Source organism: Peromyscus eremicus, chromosome 5 (genome assembly GCF_949786415.1).
Source record: "Peromyscus eremicus chromosome 5, PerEre_H2_v1, whole genome shotgun sequence".
Lineage (NCBI taxonomy): Eukaryota > Metazoa > Chordata > Mammalia > Rodentia > Cricetidae > Peromyscus > Peromyscus eremicus.
The window spans coordinates 23,469,871-23,486,779 of NC_081420.1; the positions used below are offsets into that span (position 1 = coordinate 23,469,871).

Here is a 16,909-nt window from a genome sequence, read left to right on the forward strand (position 1 = left end):
GTAAACTTACTTGAAAGATGTTCTCTTGAAAAGGGTATCTCTGGACTCTGTTTACACCAGGTTGCCTAGTAAATTTATTCCTCATATTTATTTCACTGTGTTTAGCCCTTGGAGATCACTGCAGCCATGATCTACAGCACCCCAGCTACTTCTAATGCTGGATGCAGATCTTGATATCACCTGTGCATGGCTGGTTTTGCATGTTAGTAGACTATGTTTACATTGTGGGGTGGATAAAACACTTGGAGATGTGCTTGGGTCTCAAGTTGGCTAGGAGTCATTTTATCACTGTATTTTAAAGACCAGTATTTATTTGGTTTAACCCTAGATCTCTGAGCTATCTAGTCTCTGGTTCTTAGTCACCTAAGGAGTACCAGATGTGGGTTCCATCTCATGAAGTGATATCAGGTATTGGTTGGTTACTCCCACAATATTTGTACCACCATTGCCCTAGTATATTTTGCAGGTAGTACATCATTGTAGATAAAAGTTGTGTGGCTGACTTGGTGTATACATTTCTCTTTTGATACCATGCAGAGTATGTTCTTGAACCAAAGACAATGAAATGTAGGGGTGAAGACTCTATGTAGGCACCAGCTCAACATCTCCATGTTCAGTGAGTTGTATAATGTGTTCAGCAATGGGGTCTTGCTGTCAGTTTGTGGAGAGCAACCTATTGTCTTGGCAATAGTCTGGGTTGTTTGTGGATTTCCACGTGATCCTTTTTGCCAACAACTCAATTGGATATAACCTAGTCCTGGTATTACAAGTTTCATTTGGTGACAAGAGCTGGTCATTTGGAACTCCATCTTCCCCATTATTTGGAGACTTCATTAAGATCATCTTCACATACTTTAGGAAGTTTCTCTGCACTAGGTTCCCATACTAACCCTTAGATGCCCCTTAATTCTAGTTGTCTCTCCCCACATTCCTTCCTTCGAGTCTGTCTCCCCTTCCTTCCTCACTTGATCCTCCCATTCGACCCCTGCCCATTCCCCAGTCCACCCATAAAACCTTTTCTGCTTCCTCCTTCTAGGGAGATCCACATCTTTCCCACCTAGTCCCTTTCTCTATATCTACTATTCACATAAAAGTAAATACATACCATATTATCTTTGTGGATCTGGATTACATCAATTAGGATGATTTTTCTAATTCCATCCATTTGCCTGCAAATTTCATGTTGTCATTTTTTAACAGCTGAGCAATACTCCACTGTGTAAATGTACCACATTTTTATTTTATCCATTCTTCTCTTGAAAGATTGTAAGAGCCAGGGGAACAAATAATTTACTATGAGATTATGTCTCCTCAGAATGTCAGAAGCTACACTCATAAAGTCTCTCCAACATGCCTGCCTAAACATAGTGGAACAAGGATGAAATTGATAGACATGCTAATGTGGGTGGGCAAAGCCCAGGAGGCTTCAGTCCTACACAAAAAGTACAGGCAACTAAGGAATGGGAGGAATAGTCTTATCCAGGAAGAGCACACAAATGGCTTATCTAATACCAATATCAGCTCTGCAAACATACATACAGGTAGCAGTGTGCATGTAACAGAAATTAATGAAAAAGAGGCCCTGACTTTGAAAGCAAACAAGGAAGAGTATATGAGAAGTTGTGGAAGGAGGAAAGGGAAGTGGAAAATAATGTAATTATATTAATCTCAAAAAAGTAAAAAAAAATTAAAGAATATTTTGTTATTTCTTATTACTTAAAACTTTAACTTTGAATTTAATTCAGTGGCATTTATTTCAATAACCAGAGTAGAGTTATTAATTATACCACACATACATAAATTTGGCATATGCAAGAAAAATATGTATGCATGATTGATATATAAAGGTTTACCATGTCAACCTTAGTGGTAAGTATATACTTAAATATGTATAATTCTTTAGAAAAAACATTAAAATGCTTTATGACTATAGAAAATATTTCATGTAAAATTGGTGACATAATTCATGTAAATATTTATATTATTTGAAGACATTGAAGATTTGACAGTGAATTCCAAGGCCATTTTAATATTTAATAATTTAATTTTGTTACTGAGAATTTACCAAGTGTGATATATGGAATTTTAATGCACAGATGATCCTGGTAAAATCTCTTCTCTTTACTAACAATTTATAGACTTCTGAATTTCTTATCCTTTTTAATGGATGTTTGTGGACCCTTCTGATTAACATTTTTAGTAATTATATGAGATAAAGGGTTCTGAGATGACCTTTGCATGCATACATATCATTGGACTTGTACCATCTTTAGCTTATCTCCAGTGCAGCAGGAGCATAGGTAAAAAGCTATGTATATGAGTCCCTGCAGTCTCTGGTCTCAGGCAATCCTGGGGTCTTAGACTTCACTGTGCTTGGACTGTGGGCAATGACTCTAATTGGATTTTGGCTCTAACACTGGGAAACCATTATCACAAAACCCAAGTCCTCTATCCCCCTGGAGATGCACAGTGATCTTTTAGGATAACACGAGTGAAGGGCTGAATTACCTCAAGAAGAATGTGACAAGAAGCCTAGTGGTCTTCCCCAAGTGGGGTGAAGCCTTCCTGTGTGGGGAGCTGAACACAATTTCACTGTAAAACGGAGAAAATAAAATCCTTCTGAGGGTATGTCAGAGAGACTGACAGCCAGCTGCCTACAGTTCTGAGGAAAATGGAAAATGTACCTAGCAAACAGGCAGTAGTAACAGTGAGGTTCTAAACGAGAGGCTGGTTTGTGCTGCCTGGTAGATTCTTGTTGCTTTTTGTAGAAAAATTGATGAGACAGAGATAAACTAGAGGTAGTCAAACAAAACAAGTTAAGCCTTGAAGGTTGTGACACTCTCAGCCTCTCAGACAGCAAGCAACACAGAAATCAATGAAGACTGTGGCTCAGGACCACAGAAGTATCAGAACAAAGCCCTTGAGTACTGTTTGTGGAGAGCAAAGACACACTGAAAGGCTGAAGGGCTGTCCATGTCCTCTCAATCAAACATTACTAGATTTCTAGAGAGATGAACACATCACACCTCCTGTCATAGAAATACAAGGTTCAGAAGGTCTTCCCTCTTAGACACTAGATGTTTCTTTTCACCTCTGCCAAAGGAATACATTGTCAATAAAACCCACAGAAGACTCACAAAGCCAAGGAGCCTCTGCTATCAACTGAAAAGAACAAAAGGACCATCAGATGAGGATATCTCAGGCTCCTTAGACTCACCAGCAGGAAGCAGGATGAGAAACCAAGTGACAGAGATATACTACTTTCATGAAAAAAAAAATGGAAATATCAGGCAGATACTCAATAACACATGTAATTAATATGTATTGAGAGTCATAATAAACCAGTGGATTAAAGAAACTAAAAGAAGGAAAATTCAAAGCATGGAACCAGAAGTTTAGTGGGATAGATGCAGAGCCATGGGCACTTGTTTCCAGATGTTGAGACTTCATGAAAGAGCATGCATGCAACATCTGGATTTCACAGGTGCATGAACCTGTGATCCCAGCCAACAACTCATACCTGTGTCCAGCTCTCCACCCTCCTCATAGAGTACACCCATGTGAATTACTATTATTATATCTGCACAGATATTAATAGGCCTTCTGTATGTACACAGGCTCAAGTGAGGCTTATTGGTCTCATGTAATTGTTTCCCTTTTGCTTCCCAAACAGGCTGGGTTGGATGATGAAGCACATGAGTCAAGTACTGTAATGTCTTTAGTGTTCTATAACTTTAGTCATGTGTCCATATATATGTTGTAAAACCATGTGAACACTATGTTCAGAGAAAATGCAAGGTGTGAGAAGGAGAGAGAAAAAAGGAGTGGGGGATGTGTGAGGATGATGGGGTTGGGGTTGGAGCTTGGTTAGTAATTAGTAGACATAGACAAGGGGGTCTCTGTTAGTTTCCATCAGCTGTTTGTCTTCCGGTTATGCTGTCTAGTATTCCCTGTATCTTCCTGGGCAGCAATTATGTGAGTGAGGAAAATCAGGTTTTATGAAAATGCGGCTACCCTAGGAAGAGTTCATTGTTCTTATTTGTTTTAGATAATCATAACTTTGGAGGATTGGCATATTCTGTTCTTAGAGAAAGTCCAGCTACTCCATAGACTCTTCAAGTATGTGCTAAATAGATTTTTTATGAACTTTGCTTTTATTTCTCTCTTCTTCCACACAGGACTCAAAATTTGAAAGAAAAGGACTCAGCCAGAACATTCCCATGTCATGTTTGAAGGAGGGAAAACCATTTGAAAAGTATGTTCCTTAATGTCTAGAGTTCGTACCTTGTAGTGCATGTGTGTGTGTGTGTGTGTGTGTGTGTGTGTGTGTGTGTGTGTGTATGTTCCTATGAATTATGGATGGATTGCAGGTGATAGGCATCTCTAGGTTGATTCAACTAGAGGGTCAAAATTTGGGGAACTATGTCCTCATATCATCCTGGGATAGATCAGTATTCTTCATCTCCAAGATCTTGGAGGGTAGATATTCTAGCCTTGCTGGTGTAGCTGGGAGCCATGTGTGACTGATCTCTCAGAAAATACTCAGATTCTTGGGTCAGTATAGGAACCTCCAAGATGTGGGCACAGCAGTCACTTCACCACACTCTAGCCAGAGCAAGTGTGTGGTAGGAGTCAGCATTCAGCTGGGATAGTCTCAGAGCATTTGCCTGCCTGTGTGTCTTTTCACAAGGCTGTCAGCATACTTCAGCATCAGTTGCCTGTCAGTGAGGCAGGAATTATAACACCCTGTTTGGTATCCTGGGGGTTGATTGAGGTAAAAAATAGAGAATGTCTGAAAGAGTTTCTCTGAGCATGCTGAACACTCAATGCTGCATCATCCTGAGAACATTAGTGGTTCTCAGCAAGGATCAATGTCATCCCCAGGGAACATTTGGCAACATCTAGTAACATGTTGATTATGGAAACTGGCATTAGCTAGGTTGTCTAGGAGTATTCAGTGGGCAGAGGACAGGATTCCACTAAATAGCCCGGCAGTGCATTGAGCAGCCTCCACAACGAAGAGTTACCTGGTTAAAAAGGTCAGTGGTGGTGATGCAGAGAAGACTGCTGTGCATTCTTTACTATGACCTCCCTTACCGTGTATTCTGTCTGCAGTGCAAATAGGGTAAGCACCAGGGTGGGGCCTGTCCCCTGCGAGGATGACGTAGTGTCTGAGACACTGGCTGCGCAGTTAGGATTATATATCACTAAGGTGTCATTTCTATGCTCAACTAAAGACCAGTGGAGAATGGAATAGCATCCCTTATGCACCCAGTGTTTCTAATGATAGGACTTTGTACTATGGAAATTGCCAGGGAAGTCTATAAGACTTTACATGGGAGATAGCTAATTCCAGGCTAACAACAAAAATAGGAACTAACATAAATAGCCAACAATAAGGGACAATTTAAATAAATTGTGGTAGACAGAATTAAACACCAGAGATGCCTAAAAATCTAGTTGTAGCAAAAATACAAATGTAATGTGCAAAGTAGAGAATAGAAGTTAGAAAATAATATGTATAGTGTCAATTTCATTTTGTATTAAAATGAATAATTTAACTGTCTAGTTATGAAGAGTAGAAGCATGTATTTTGCAGAGGTTATATATAGTCTGTAGGCAGGTGGGAAAGTTTTGATAATACACAGCTGAGCACATACACAACCAGAATTTTGTAACTGCAGTGTGAATATATTTATAGACTCAACCAGCCTTAGATAGAAATTATTTGTAGGAGCTGGAAAGATGGCTCAGTGGTAAAGAGCAAATACTGCTCTTGCAGAGAAGGCTTAGGTTTAGTCCCCAATGAACACACTGGGTGGTTCAAAATCACCTGTAACTCAAGATTTAGGTGATCTTATACCCTCTTTGGGGCTCTGGGGATACTACACTCACATATACATACCCATATCCACACACACACACACACATACACACACACACACACACACACACACACACACACACACACACACACACAAAATTTAAAATGAAATAACTCATAATAAAAAGGAAGTATTTGTTAAAAAATAAATAAACCCAATAAATATAATGAAGACATACAGCTGTTTGTCTCCCCTTGTTATGTCTCTAAACAACACAGCACAGAGCTATTTGAATAAAAAATGCATTCTATTCAATATTGAAAGTCAGGTAGAAATAACTTCACTACATATATAAGGGATCTTACATATGTAGGCTTTATGCAAATAGCACAGCATTGTAAATAAAGCTCTTGAGCATCTCTGGGTCTCAGCATCTGGGAGGGGAGTGTCTTAGAACCTGCCCTCCCAGGTATACAGAGGATGGCTGTATTTCTATCATAAAGTTAATAATGCTCCATCAGAGGGTAAGACAGGAATGACGGTCTACCTTAGGACTTGTCTTAGGGTTTTCTTTTGATTGGGGCTGGTTTACCATTTCAGAGACTTAGTCTGTTATCATCATGGTGGGAAGCATGGCAGTACGCAGGCAGACATGGTTTTAGAGAAGGATCTGAAGAGTTCTATATACAGATCCAGAGGCGGCAGGAAGAGAGAGTGCCATTGGGCCTGGCTTGGGCTTCTGAAACCCAAAGCCCATCCCCAGTGACACACTTCCTCCAATAAGGCCACACCACCCAGGAGTGCCACTCCCTATGAGCCTATGGGGGCCATTTTCATTTAAATCACCACAGGACTCAAGGCAGACAGGATCTCATGCCTGCTCTTGGCTTCTGACCTTGACCACAATTGCTTTACAGGAGCTTAAATCAACAATGTCTCTGGGTCCCTGCTTCTTCCTTTTTAACTTTCAGGAAATACTTTTAGAAAACTGTTCATTGGGGTGGTGGTGGCGGGAAGTGGGCTTATTACCAGGGACCATATTTTCTTCTATTTATTTATTTTTCTTGTTTCTTTCTCTCAGATGATAATAGTGAATATAGTATGTAATTATTCAGATTAGAATTTGGGGATATTTCTGAACGCCTTGCAAGTCTTACCAAAGAAACAAAGAAAGAAACTGAGGGAAGCCATTTCACTGTGGTTAACATGGGATGTTTGATGTTTACTAATGAAATCTGTTTACCTTCATAACTGTATAATAGGGCCATTAAAGACAATAGATACAGTAGTTTAAAAGTAATAAAATTTACAACAAAGTGTATTTAATTTGAAATTGGATTGCCAGCAAATGGGTGTCCTAATGAACCCCTGTGTCAATGTAGCTCTAACCACATTAAGGGAGATAATTTGTATCACAGAGACTGAATCAGCAGTGAGACCCCAAAAGGCTATTCCTCTGGTGGGGGTACAGTCATTGTCACAGATGGCCCTGCTGATGGAATTAAGCTTAAGTCAGGAGAAGTGGGAGATAAGATCCTTCTTAATTCAAATGCATTTGGGAAAGAAGGCAGATGATGTCAGGACTTGAGAAGCAAACAAAAAAAAAGTCAACAATGAAGAACAGTCTTGAATAAATCGAGTACACTATTAATAAGAGGGCAAATACCCAGAGAGCATTTTAAGGAGAGAATTAGAACTTGATCTCTGGCCCTTGTGTTAAAGACAGAAAATGTTTGTGTCATATCAGTAAGCATCTATTTTCAATGAATGCTTTTCTCAAGGTTTCATGAACAATTTGTTGGATCAAAGAAGAATGGGTAGCAAAAAATTAAATGACAAGAAGTCTTATCAAATGCAGACGGCCCTCCACATCCGTGGTTTCTGCATCTATGCAATCAAGCGCTAATAGATGGGAAATGTGGTTTAGATCTATGATGGCTTCAGCCATATTGAGTATGTCTGTTAACTCTTTTTTTTTTTTTTTTTTTTGGTTTTTCGAGACAGGGTTTCTCTGTGTAGCTTTGTGCCTTTCCTGGAACTCACTTGGTAGCCCAGGCTGGCCTCGAACTCACAGAGATCCGCCTGGCTCTGCCTCCCGAGTGCTAGGATTAAAGGCGTGCACCACCACCGCCCGGCCTATGTCTGTTAACTCTTACTGGTATACTGTAGAGACAATGTGGTATAGCAGCTATTTATATAAGTTTACATTCACTAAATGTCTTATTAATAAACCTTCTAGAGCAGTGGTTCTCAACCTGTAGGTCATGACTCCCTGGGGTCAAAATGACCCTTTCAAAGGAGTCACCTAAGACCATCAGAAAACACAGATATTTACATTATGATTCATAACAGTAGCAAAATTACAGTTACGAAGAAGCAGTTGAAAATAATTTTATGGTTGGGATTCACCACAACATGAGGAAATATATTAAAGAGCTGCAGCATTAGGAAGCTTGAGAACCAGTGATCTAGAGATTACTTAAATATATGGTAAGAAGTAGGGTTGGAAAGACATTCACGGGCTTGAGAGGGCTTGCACAGTACCAGAGTTCGCTTTCCAGCACCTACATGGTGTGACTCAGTTACCTGTAACTCTAGCTCCAGGGGATCTGATGCCCTCTTCTGATCTCCAAGACAGTCTGCAGTCACAGGCATGCATATGCATATGTATGTATGTGTACACACAATCAAAACAAAACAAATACTGAAAAAATATGGTATATGTGCATATATTTTAACTATGCCATATTATAAGGGACATGAACCTCTTTGGATTCTGGCATTCACAGGGAGTCCCCGAGTTGATTTCTTTCAGATAAAGGAAGACAACTGCATTTGATTTCTTGGTTATTTCTGAAACAACTGACACTTTAATTGCTGGGAGCTCAGTAGCTTATATAGCATGTCATATATTTTATGGGACTGTACTTCAAAGACATTGCTTGAACCAAGTGCAACACTTGCAATGTGGCATTTATAATTCTTATTTAATCCAAGAAAATACTTAAGGAGAACATCAGACTGTATTGTGAATCTAGAGGCAAAGCTTTTCTTCATGTCCCCTTTCAACATCTTTTCTTTCTTTTTAATTCCTTCTCCTACCTGCTGCTCCAAGTCAGCTGTACACTGCGGATGGGAATCCTTACACAAAGGGCTGTGTCATGGAGCAGTGCTCATTTCCAGAAGCAACTAAAGAATCCCAAAGAGCAGAAGGTGCTTGCTGCAAGGTGAGCACTCTCGACTGGCTTCTCCTGATGCAAAATATCAGATGATGACATCCATTGTGTGACTGTCCCTACCTGTTCTTCTCCTTCTAAGGGGTTCTTCAGAGAAAGCAGGTCTTACTAAATGTTTATGACGCTAATTCCATGCTAAACCACAGGCCAAAAGCTGTCCATGGAAACATCTGTGGTATTCTTCATCACAGGGTACCAATGTGACCAGACTCAGTCTCAGCTATACACGGTACCTGCCACCATGTGAATGACATAGACTTGAGATTTGACCAATCTGCATTCCCCTTCTCCTGCTCTGCCTGACATGTGCTTGACAGAGGTTGTAAATGCAAGAGAGATTGTGGTATAATTCCTCAGCCTGGCATTTCTGCCCCCTGGTCACCATTCGATTATCTTCCAAATTGCTGTGTTTCGGAGAGATAAAGATTCTTTATGGCTTGCTAACTTGAAACAACCACAAGAGCCAGCACAGAGACGGCTAGGCGACCATGCAGAGTAATTCCATCGGAAAATGACAAAATCTTTGTTTGTATGACATTTCCAAAATTACTACAGAAGATGAATCTAAAACACAAAATGTCACATTTGGCATGCAAAACTATCACAATATATTTCAGTATAAAATTCATAGAGGCGTTTAATTTAGAATGTGTTTAATAACTCCGTCTGCCTGCATCGGTAATCCTGCCTTGAGGTCTAAAAAGATTGTCTTATTTATTCAGATGGTGTTAATTTTTAAAATATTTTTGGAAACCAAAATATTAAGGTTAAGTCTTTGTTGTTAATTAAGATTTTCTAATTAAACCAAAAATAATTGTTATTCTGATTAGTTTTTAAGTATGATTTGAATGGGAAAACAAAAGAAATTGAACAACTTTTCTTGTTTACTCAATTCTAGAAGCATACTATGTATGGAAATATACATTATCTCAATAAATTCTAGGCAGGATTAAGAAGTCTCTCCTGTTAACTGTAGATTAACCCAGCAGTACCACCACCCTGGATGGAACAGTAACATGCTCTTAAAATGATATTATTTGTGATTGAAGCACAAAGTCCCAGTGAATTCTTCAAGGTTGAATTGTTCAGGAACTTGTGAGTCTAGAAATAAAACTTAATGCCATCTTAATTCTCAACAACCCTGCTTTAGTGTTTACCTAATCTGAAATAATAGTTCATTAAAATCATGAATTTGTATAAACTTCTCGGCAATTATGGAACATGGAAATGGCCTGCTTCAGTAAACCGTGAACTAGCAATGAAATTCAAATGTTCCCTAAAAGGTTCAGCACTGTCTCGGTTACACTTCATGGGCTAAGACTCGGCCTTGATTTTTTTCCCCTTTCTTGTTGTGGGAGGGCCTTTCATTGGAAGCCCGTGGGCCAAGCTGACATATTGAGAGTATGATGGATCAGGTGAGGTGTGAGTCTGACATGCTTTGCAGTTCACTTATCAATGTGGCATTATTATCTGTGATTAGTATTGCTTAAGATTGTTGCCTTTCTCAGGCCGTGAGTGAAGCTTGCTGCTAGGGTTTCCCATCCCCTAGTATCTTAGCGGGCATGCTGTGTGGTTTTCGCAAGTGTTGGATTCCTGCTAATTCCATCGTACTATAATAGATGAATGGTTTCTGATGTCACAGCTTATTAGCATACCATGCTTAAACACTAGCTATACTTTCCTTCCCATCATCGGGGAGTTTGCTTTCTGACCTCTTAATTACACATTGTGGGGCCTTGTTTGTTATCATTGCTAATACCTGACAATTACAGGGTGAGTAAAAATAATTGTCTCCCTTCTTTGCCCTCTGAAAAGCCCATTGTTGCTAATTGCTTGGTTTTACCCAGTTCCTGTGTAACTCAAGAATTGTGCCTTTTATGTAGGGTAAGCAGTCTCGGTTGCCTTGCCTACAAATACAGATCAGATGTATCAGGGGCCTCAAGGACAAGGTTCCCCAAGGCTCCTACCTTCTCAGAGTGTCTCTGCTCAATCCGCTGGGGAGCCCTGTCTCACAATGGTGTCAGACTGAGCAGCTGAAGATGAGAACACGTCCAGTTCGTCATGGTGGCAACTTTTATGATGTGGGGCTGTATTTCCATGAAAGCCTTTCCGTGGTAAGCTGACCTTTTGTGAACACATGTTACTTTGTGTTTAATTAGAGTCTGCTGTCACTGTCTGTCTACCTTCCCTCTTTGTCCATGTAGTTATAGAGAATCAACCTACTGTAATCAACCCAAAGGATCTTATTCATACACTCTTCCATGATGACATTTACTTGCTTAACAAGTATCTAATAAGCACCTTCTATCAGTCAATCTATCTATCTATCTATCTATCTATCTATCTATCTATCTATCTATCTATCATCCATCCATCCATGCATCCATTTCAACTCCTGTCGCAGGTAAAGATACATTTAGTCTTGTGTCTTTTATTTGTCAAGAATGTTGTAGGGATTATTGATCTTCCTGTTTTCAGGGTTTCTAAGCAGATAACTCTGGCACACACATGGTATGTGGCACATGCACATGTAATGTAGGCAGCCAAGACTTAGAGGAACTGTACAGATAGTAAGTGGTAGGTCATACTGCTGTTCAAATGCACTCTGGAGGGGAGAGTGCTGGAAGAGACATAGTGGGTGAGTCTGGAAGTGATCCCGGAGAAAAGGAGGACAGCAAGAAGTGAGTACAATAGAAACACTGAAGGCAGCCTCAGCTTCCCCTGGAGCATCTGCACTGGACAGATACTGTCTTGCTGGGTAGGTAAAGTGGGAAGAGAGAAAGGAGAGTGGATTCGTCCTAGAAGCCCAGATCATGCTTCTGTACTAGCAGCATGGCACTGACTGTTCACAGTAGGACTGCCTTTTATTCTATTGAATTATTATAAACAGTATCAGAACCGACATTGGTACTGCAGGATGAGGTTCAAGGAGAAATATCCTCTACCTGAAAATAGTTTCCCTTTTAACTTTTCACTACATTAACATTACAGCTATGTAAGAACTTTGGGATAACTACCCCTGAATTTTTTTCAGTAACTAGGAAACACCTCCATAGCAAATTGTGAAGATGGAAAAAAAAACCCAGCATCAATCAAAACCATACCATTAGACAAAAAGTGTCAAGTACCAAATGACCACTTAAAGTAGATTGGGTTAAAATAAAAACAACAAACAAAACCAGCAAACAAGCACGGCTCATTGTTGGAAGATGGGCACTCAATGGGTATGCTCAGCTTCAGACATGTTAGAGTAGAGACTGAGGTAACAGCCAGGACAGCAGAAGGTACTTTGAAACAGGGACATAAGAATTCATTTGAGAGAAATGTTTAATGGAAAGGTGACCTTGACTGACAAGATTTAATGGAGGGCACCACCAAGCCCCTACTATGGACCATTTAGAAGATGGGTACAATGACGCTGTCCTACAAAAGGTGTGTGCAGAGAGATGCCTTGCCAGTGTAGAGCAGGAATCCAACAATCTCCCTTTGTTATTGTTGTTGTAATCACACTATCTCTTTGATAGAGAAGCTCATAAAATTTTACCCACTGGACTTTTCCTTTGATTAATATGATAAATCCATATATTTTAGATAACTTTGGTTAAGAACAATGTAGTTTAACAGTTTTTCTTCATTAAATGGTTCCAATGACCTTGTTAAGAAGCATGGGGTATATGTGCGGGGTTTTATTCTGAGCTGGTTATGGAGATGACTTTCCCCCTGGTGAAGCCACCAATTGCCAGTAGCAGAATTTGAGGACAGGTACAAGCAGGCATCAGGCATAGTTCAAGTCCCAAGTTTGACTCTTCATTCTCTCTATTAGAGAAATTTTTCAAAAAGGTGAGAGCAGCTAAGAATTGAGTTAATAATTTGAAGGGGTCTAAACAGCAATACTGTATTATTTGTTTAACTTTCAAGCCATCTTTAATGTTTTACACTGAGGCGTGCTGTCTTTGTTTTTATTCCTGTCATTTGTTTAGATGTCCATTCTCTCTCAAGTCTGTGGTGAAAAATGTGAACTCTGTGCAGGAGCCTCATCTATTCTTGTTGGCTTTGTACAGGCTAGCCCACATGAGCTGTTGAGTGATTGTAATGGTGCCATGCATAGAGCAGTGCCCTTTGGAGTTTGAAAGGCTCCATTCACAGAGGGAAACTATTAAGACTTTGAGCTGATGGACCCATCAGAGGCGGGACACAGTGGATGAGCCCTTAGTTCACTGGGTGTCTACCTTTGAAGGGGACTGGGGATGCTAGTCTCATCCTCTATTTTTGCTTCCTGGATCATGGGATGAATCATTCTAGCCATGCCCTACATTTTCACCCTTAGAGGCTGAGAGCAATGGATATCACTGATATTGGACTAGAATCTCCCAAATTATAAGCCAAAGCACTCTTTCCTCTACATACGTTAACTGCCTCGGGTATTTCGTTACAGTGCTGGAGTGCTGACTCATGCAGAGCGGAGGCTCTGGGCAAAGTGCCAGTGGGAAGAGTTGCATCATGCAGGTCTGGAAGGAAACACATTGCAAATTAAAAGAGTGAGGTTGCAAAGGTCATCCACAGGGTCAAAGCTGCACTGAGTCTGTAGGGACAGGCTGGGGAGTCCTGTGACAAGGAAAGCATACCCTTTCCTGCCAATCAGAGAAGGAAGCATCTTGGGATGGTTAAAAGAGCTGCCCAAACTTTCTGCTTGTCAGAAACAAATGAAACATAATCACCTTCTGCCATAGCCTGGGAAAACATGCTCTAGCAGGCTGACAAATACCATTGAATTGTGCCTGTCCTTTAATACCCATCCCTAGGATCCTGAATCTCCAAAAACAAAAACAAAAACAACAACAACAAAAAAACCCAAAAAACAAACCAAAAGCAAAATAAAACAAATAAACACAAACCACCAGGCCACTTCACATTTAGTGTATTTAAGAGGAGCATAACACTCATGACAAAAAATAAACACAAGGAAAACTCCAAAAACCACCAGAATTTGGCAGGAGAGAGAAGTCACCAGAGCCTCTCTGCTTCCCAAAGTTGAAAGGCTACTGCTCCAAGTCCCATTTGCTCCGTCAGACTCAAGCTAGCAGCACAGTCATGGATTCTTCTTAAGCGTACAGCTCTGCCTGCTGCTCTTACCGCTGTAGTTTGTAGGACACTGACAGTTAGAACAGAGAGTTTTCAAGCAACATACTGTAATGTCGTTTTATTTATTTATGCATTTATTTTTGAAACAGTGTCTCATGTATGTCATGCTGGCCTCAGCTCATTATACAGGAGAGGATGATGACCTTGATCCTCCTGTCCTCACCCTGAGGACTGGGATTCCAGGCATGTTCCTCAACGCCTGGTTTATGTAATACTGGGGTTTGAATGTAGAGCTTCCTTCATGCCACCGAAGCATGCTCCCAACTGAGCTGTACTCTCGGCAGTAGCCACATAGTTTTCTAATAACAACAACAACACATTCAGAAACATAAAACCATGCCTTGGGTTTGTAATTAATACTGAGACATTCGAGACATCTATTTCATTCCATTTAAGATACAAGTCAAAGAGGCCTATTTCTTTTTCTTCATGAGCAGAAGGGATTAGCTTCCCTAAGGCAGCTGAAGGCACAACACAAGGCACCATACTTGTGCTAACTGGAGAGAGAGATGACCATCTATCTGTGAAAAAAGTCAAAGACCACAGAAGACATTATTTAAATAAAAGAATAAGGCCTAAATACAGGAGACACACTGAGTCTGAGGAGGAAGTGTCTCCATCACATACCTATAAGGTTGTCTTACTAATGGACCTCTAGTGAGAACACAATGCATCACAGGTAGTACACCTTTTGGCATCAGGCTGAGCCAGGAGGTCAACACTTGAAGGTGAAGTGCAACTGATCCTGCTTATAGGTGTAGGAGAGGGCTTCTAAGGGAGGCAGCAGATGTGTGTCTAAGCCAATGGTGTACTGCTCCAGGCATCCATGATACAAATTCCATATGCAGTGTTTTGTTGTTGTCCCAAATGATTCTCCATATTAACATGTCTCTTGCTGTATTGTGAGGGAGAGGTCATCAAATAAGATGAGGTAAGGGAAAAATATGAGTCTCAGGCCCCTTATATCACACAAACAATACCAAATACTTTATTTCAGCGTAGTAGGTCAAGTTCATTTGGATTCTAAGCTCAGGCCTGTTGGTGCTGAGTGCTTGCTTGAAGATTTTTGTGTAACTCCTTGGTAAAAACATTGAGAACCTGCTTGTCTTCTGACATTTGTCCTGGAAACGTTTCAGATACAGAGATTGCCATCTTTGTTGACAGTATCCATTAGCAGTCTATAGATGTAGATCTTTGGGAAGAAATATGCAGCATGACGTATGTTCCCTTTGACTTCTGGTCCTGGCAGGATGATGGAGTAGGTTAAATATTTAGGTTATCGTAGTCTACCATTCTGCTAGAATAGGGTGTTAAAAGGCATATTTATTTTCAGATTTTCATTTTATAAACATCTTGATTCTCCATAAATGTGGGCAAAAGGCCTTGGAATATATAAATACTCAAGAACAGTAGGGATAGCCTTGTGCATGAAAAGCTAAGAAAAAAAACCCTGCAAATCCAAGAGAGGAGTGGCAGACTGGACAGTGGTAGTGTGAGAGAGGAAAGGATTGATGGTCAGATTTGGATAACTAAAGGTTTGGAACATAACAACCATCTAGGGGACAAGGCTTTATACTTACTAGATATGAAATTTAGAAAATTTTCTGCATGAATTCTAGATGCTCCAATGGTGTTCAAAAGGAGCAGACGGGACCAGAAATAAAATAAAATAAAATAAATAATCCATTAGGTAGAAATTATCTCAGATACCAATATCATTCATATCATCAGGTAAATAATAAGAACTATTTCTTAACTTAAACTCTTTCAAAATTGTTTCTCCTTATAATACACAATGTGATTCTCTAATAAAAATATAATGAATGAAATGAAAAATTCAAAAGGTATATTGAAGATTGGACATTTCAAACCAAGAGCAAAGGATCAGAAAGTCGGATGAGAAGCAGCTCCCTAGACTACTGCATTTACAGGTAAAAAAGTTGGAAAACATGAAAATACATTCACATATCGCTCTTTGACAGTTTCCAGAAGGAAAGAGTAAGGAGACAGTCACTGAAGAAATAGGTGCTATTAATTTCCCAGACTCATTGCAAGACACACACACAAACTCTGAGCAGGACTGTGTAAGGTGAATCCACATGAACACATTCTAGCAACAACAGCAGACAGAGTTCAGCTAAGCTGCACATTTACAATACTGAGGTCATTGACAGTTAATATCATCAACGTGACAGAATCTGGAATCACCTGGGAGGTGGGCCTCTGGACATGCCTGTTGGGGAATATTTTGATTCCCTTAATTGAGGAGGAAGACCCATCTCCAGTGTGTGGCATCATTCCCACCCAGGCCAGGATCCTGATGGACAAACAGAGCTGAGAAGCAACATGCATTGATTGCTCTCCTCTTCCTGGTTGTGGAGGAGATGTACTAGCTGCTCTCAACTCCTCCTGCCTCCATCTCCCTGCCGTGAACTGCACCCTTGAACTTCGAGCCTGAATAAACAGTTCTTTCCTTAAGTCGCTTTTGTCCATATTCTATCACCACAGCAGGAGAAGAGATTGAGACAGTACAGTTCTTCTTACCTGTCACCCAGGCATGGGGCCATAGGTACCACAAATGAATAAAACCATTCCTTACTAAGGACATAGGAATTGTTTCCTAAGGCTGCCATGAAAAAGTTCACAAAGTTTAGAACAAAAGTTAAGATGTAAGCAGGGGAGGTTTTGTGTGTTTCTCATGGATTC

General features: G+C 40.2%; 1 protein-coding gene across 1 annotated transcript in view; it reads left to right on the forward strand.

Moving 5' to 3' along the window:
* LOC131910750 (uncharacterized) overlaps positions 1-16,909 on the forward strand; it is a 280,595-nt gene that overhangs the window by 73,920 nt on the left and 189,766 nt on the right. Inside the window, exons 7-9 of the mRNA XM_059262637.1 lie at positions 4,179-4,256; positions 8,933-9,052; positions 10,945-11,175. Coding sequence (XP_059118620.1) covers positions 4,179-4,256; positions 8,933-9,052; positions 10,945-11,175 — 429 coding nt within the window. The remainder of the gene's footprint in view (positions 1-4,178; positions 4,257-8,932; positions 9,053-10,944; positions 11,176-16,909) is intronic.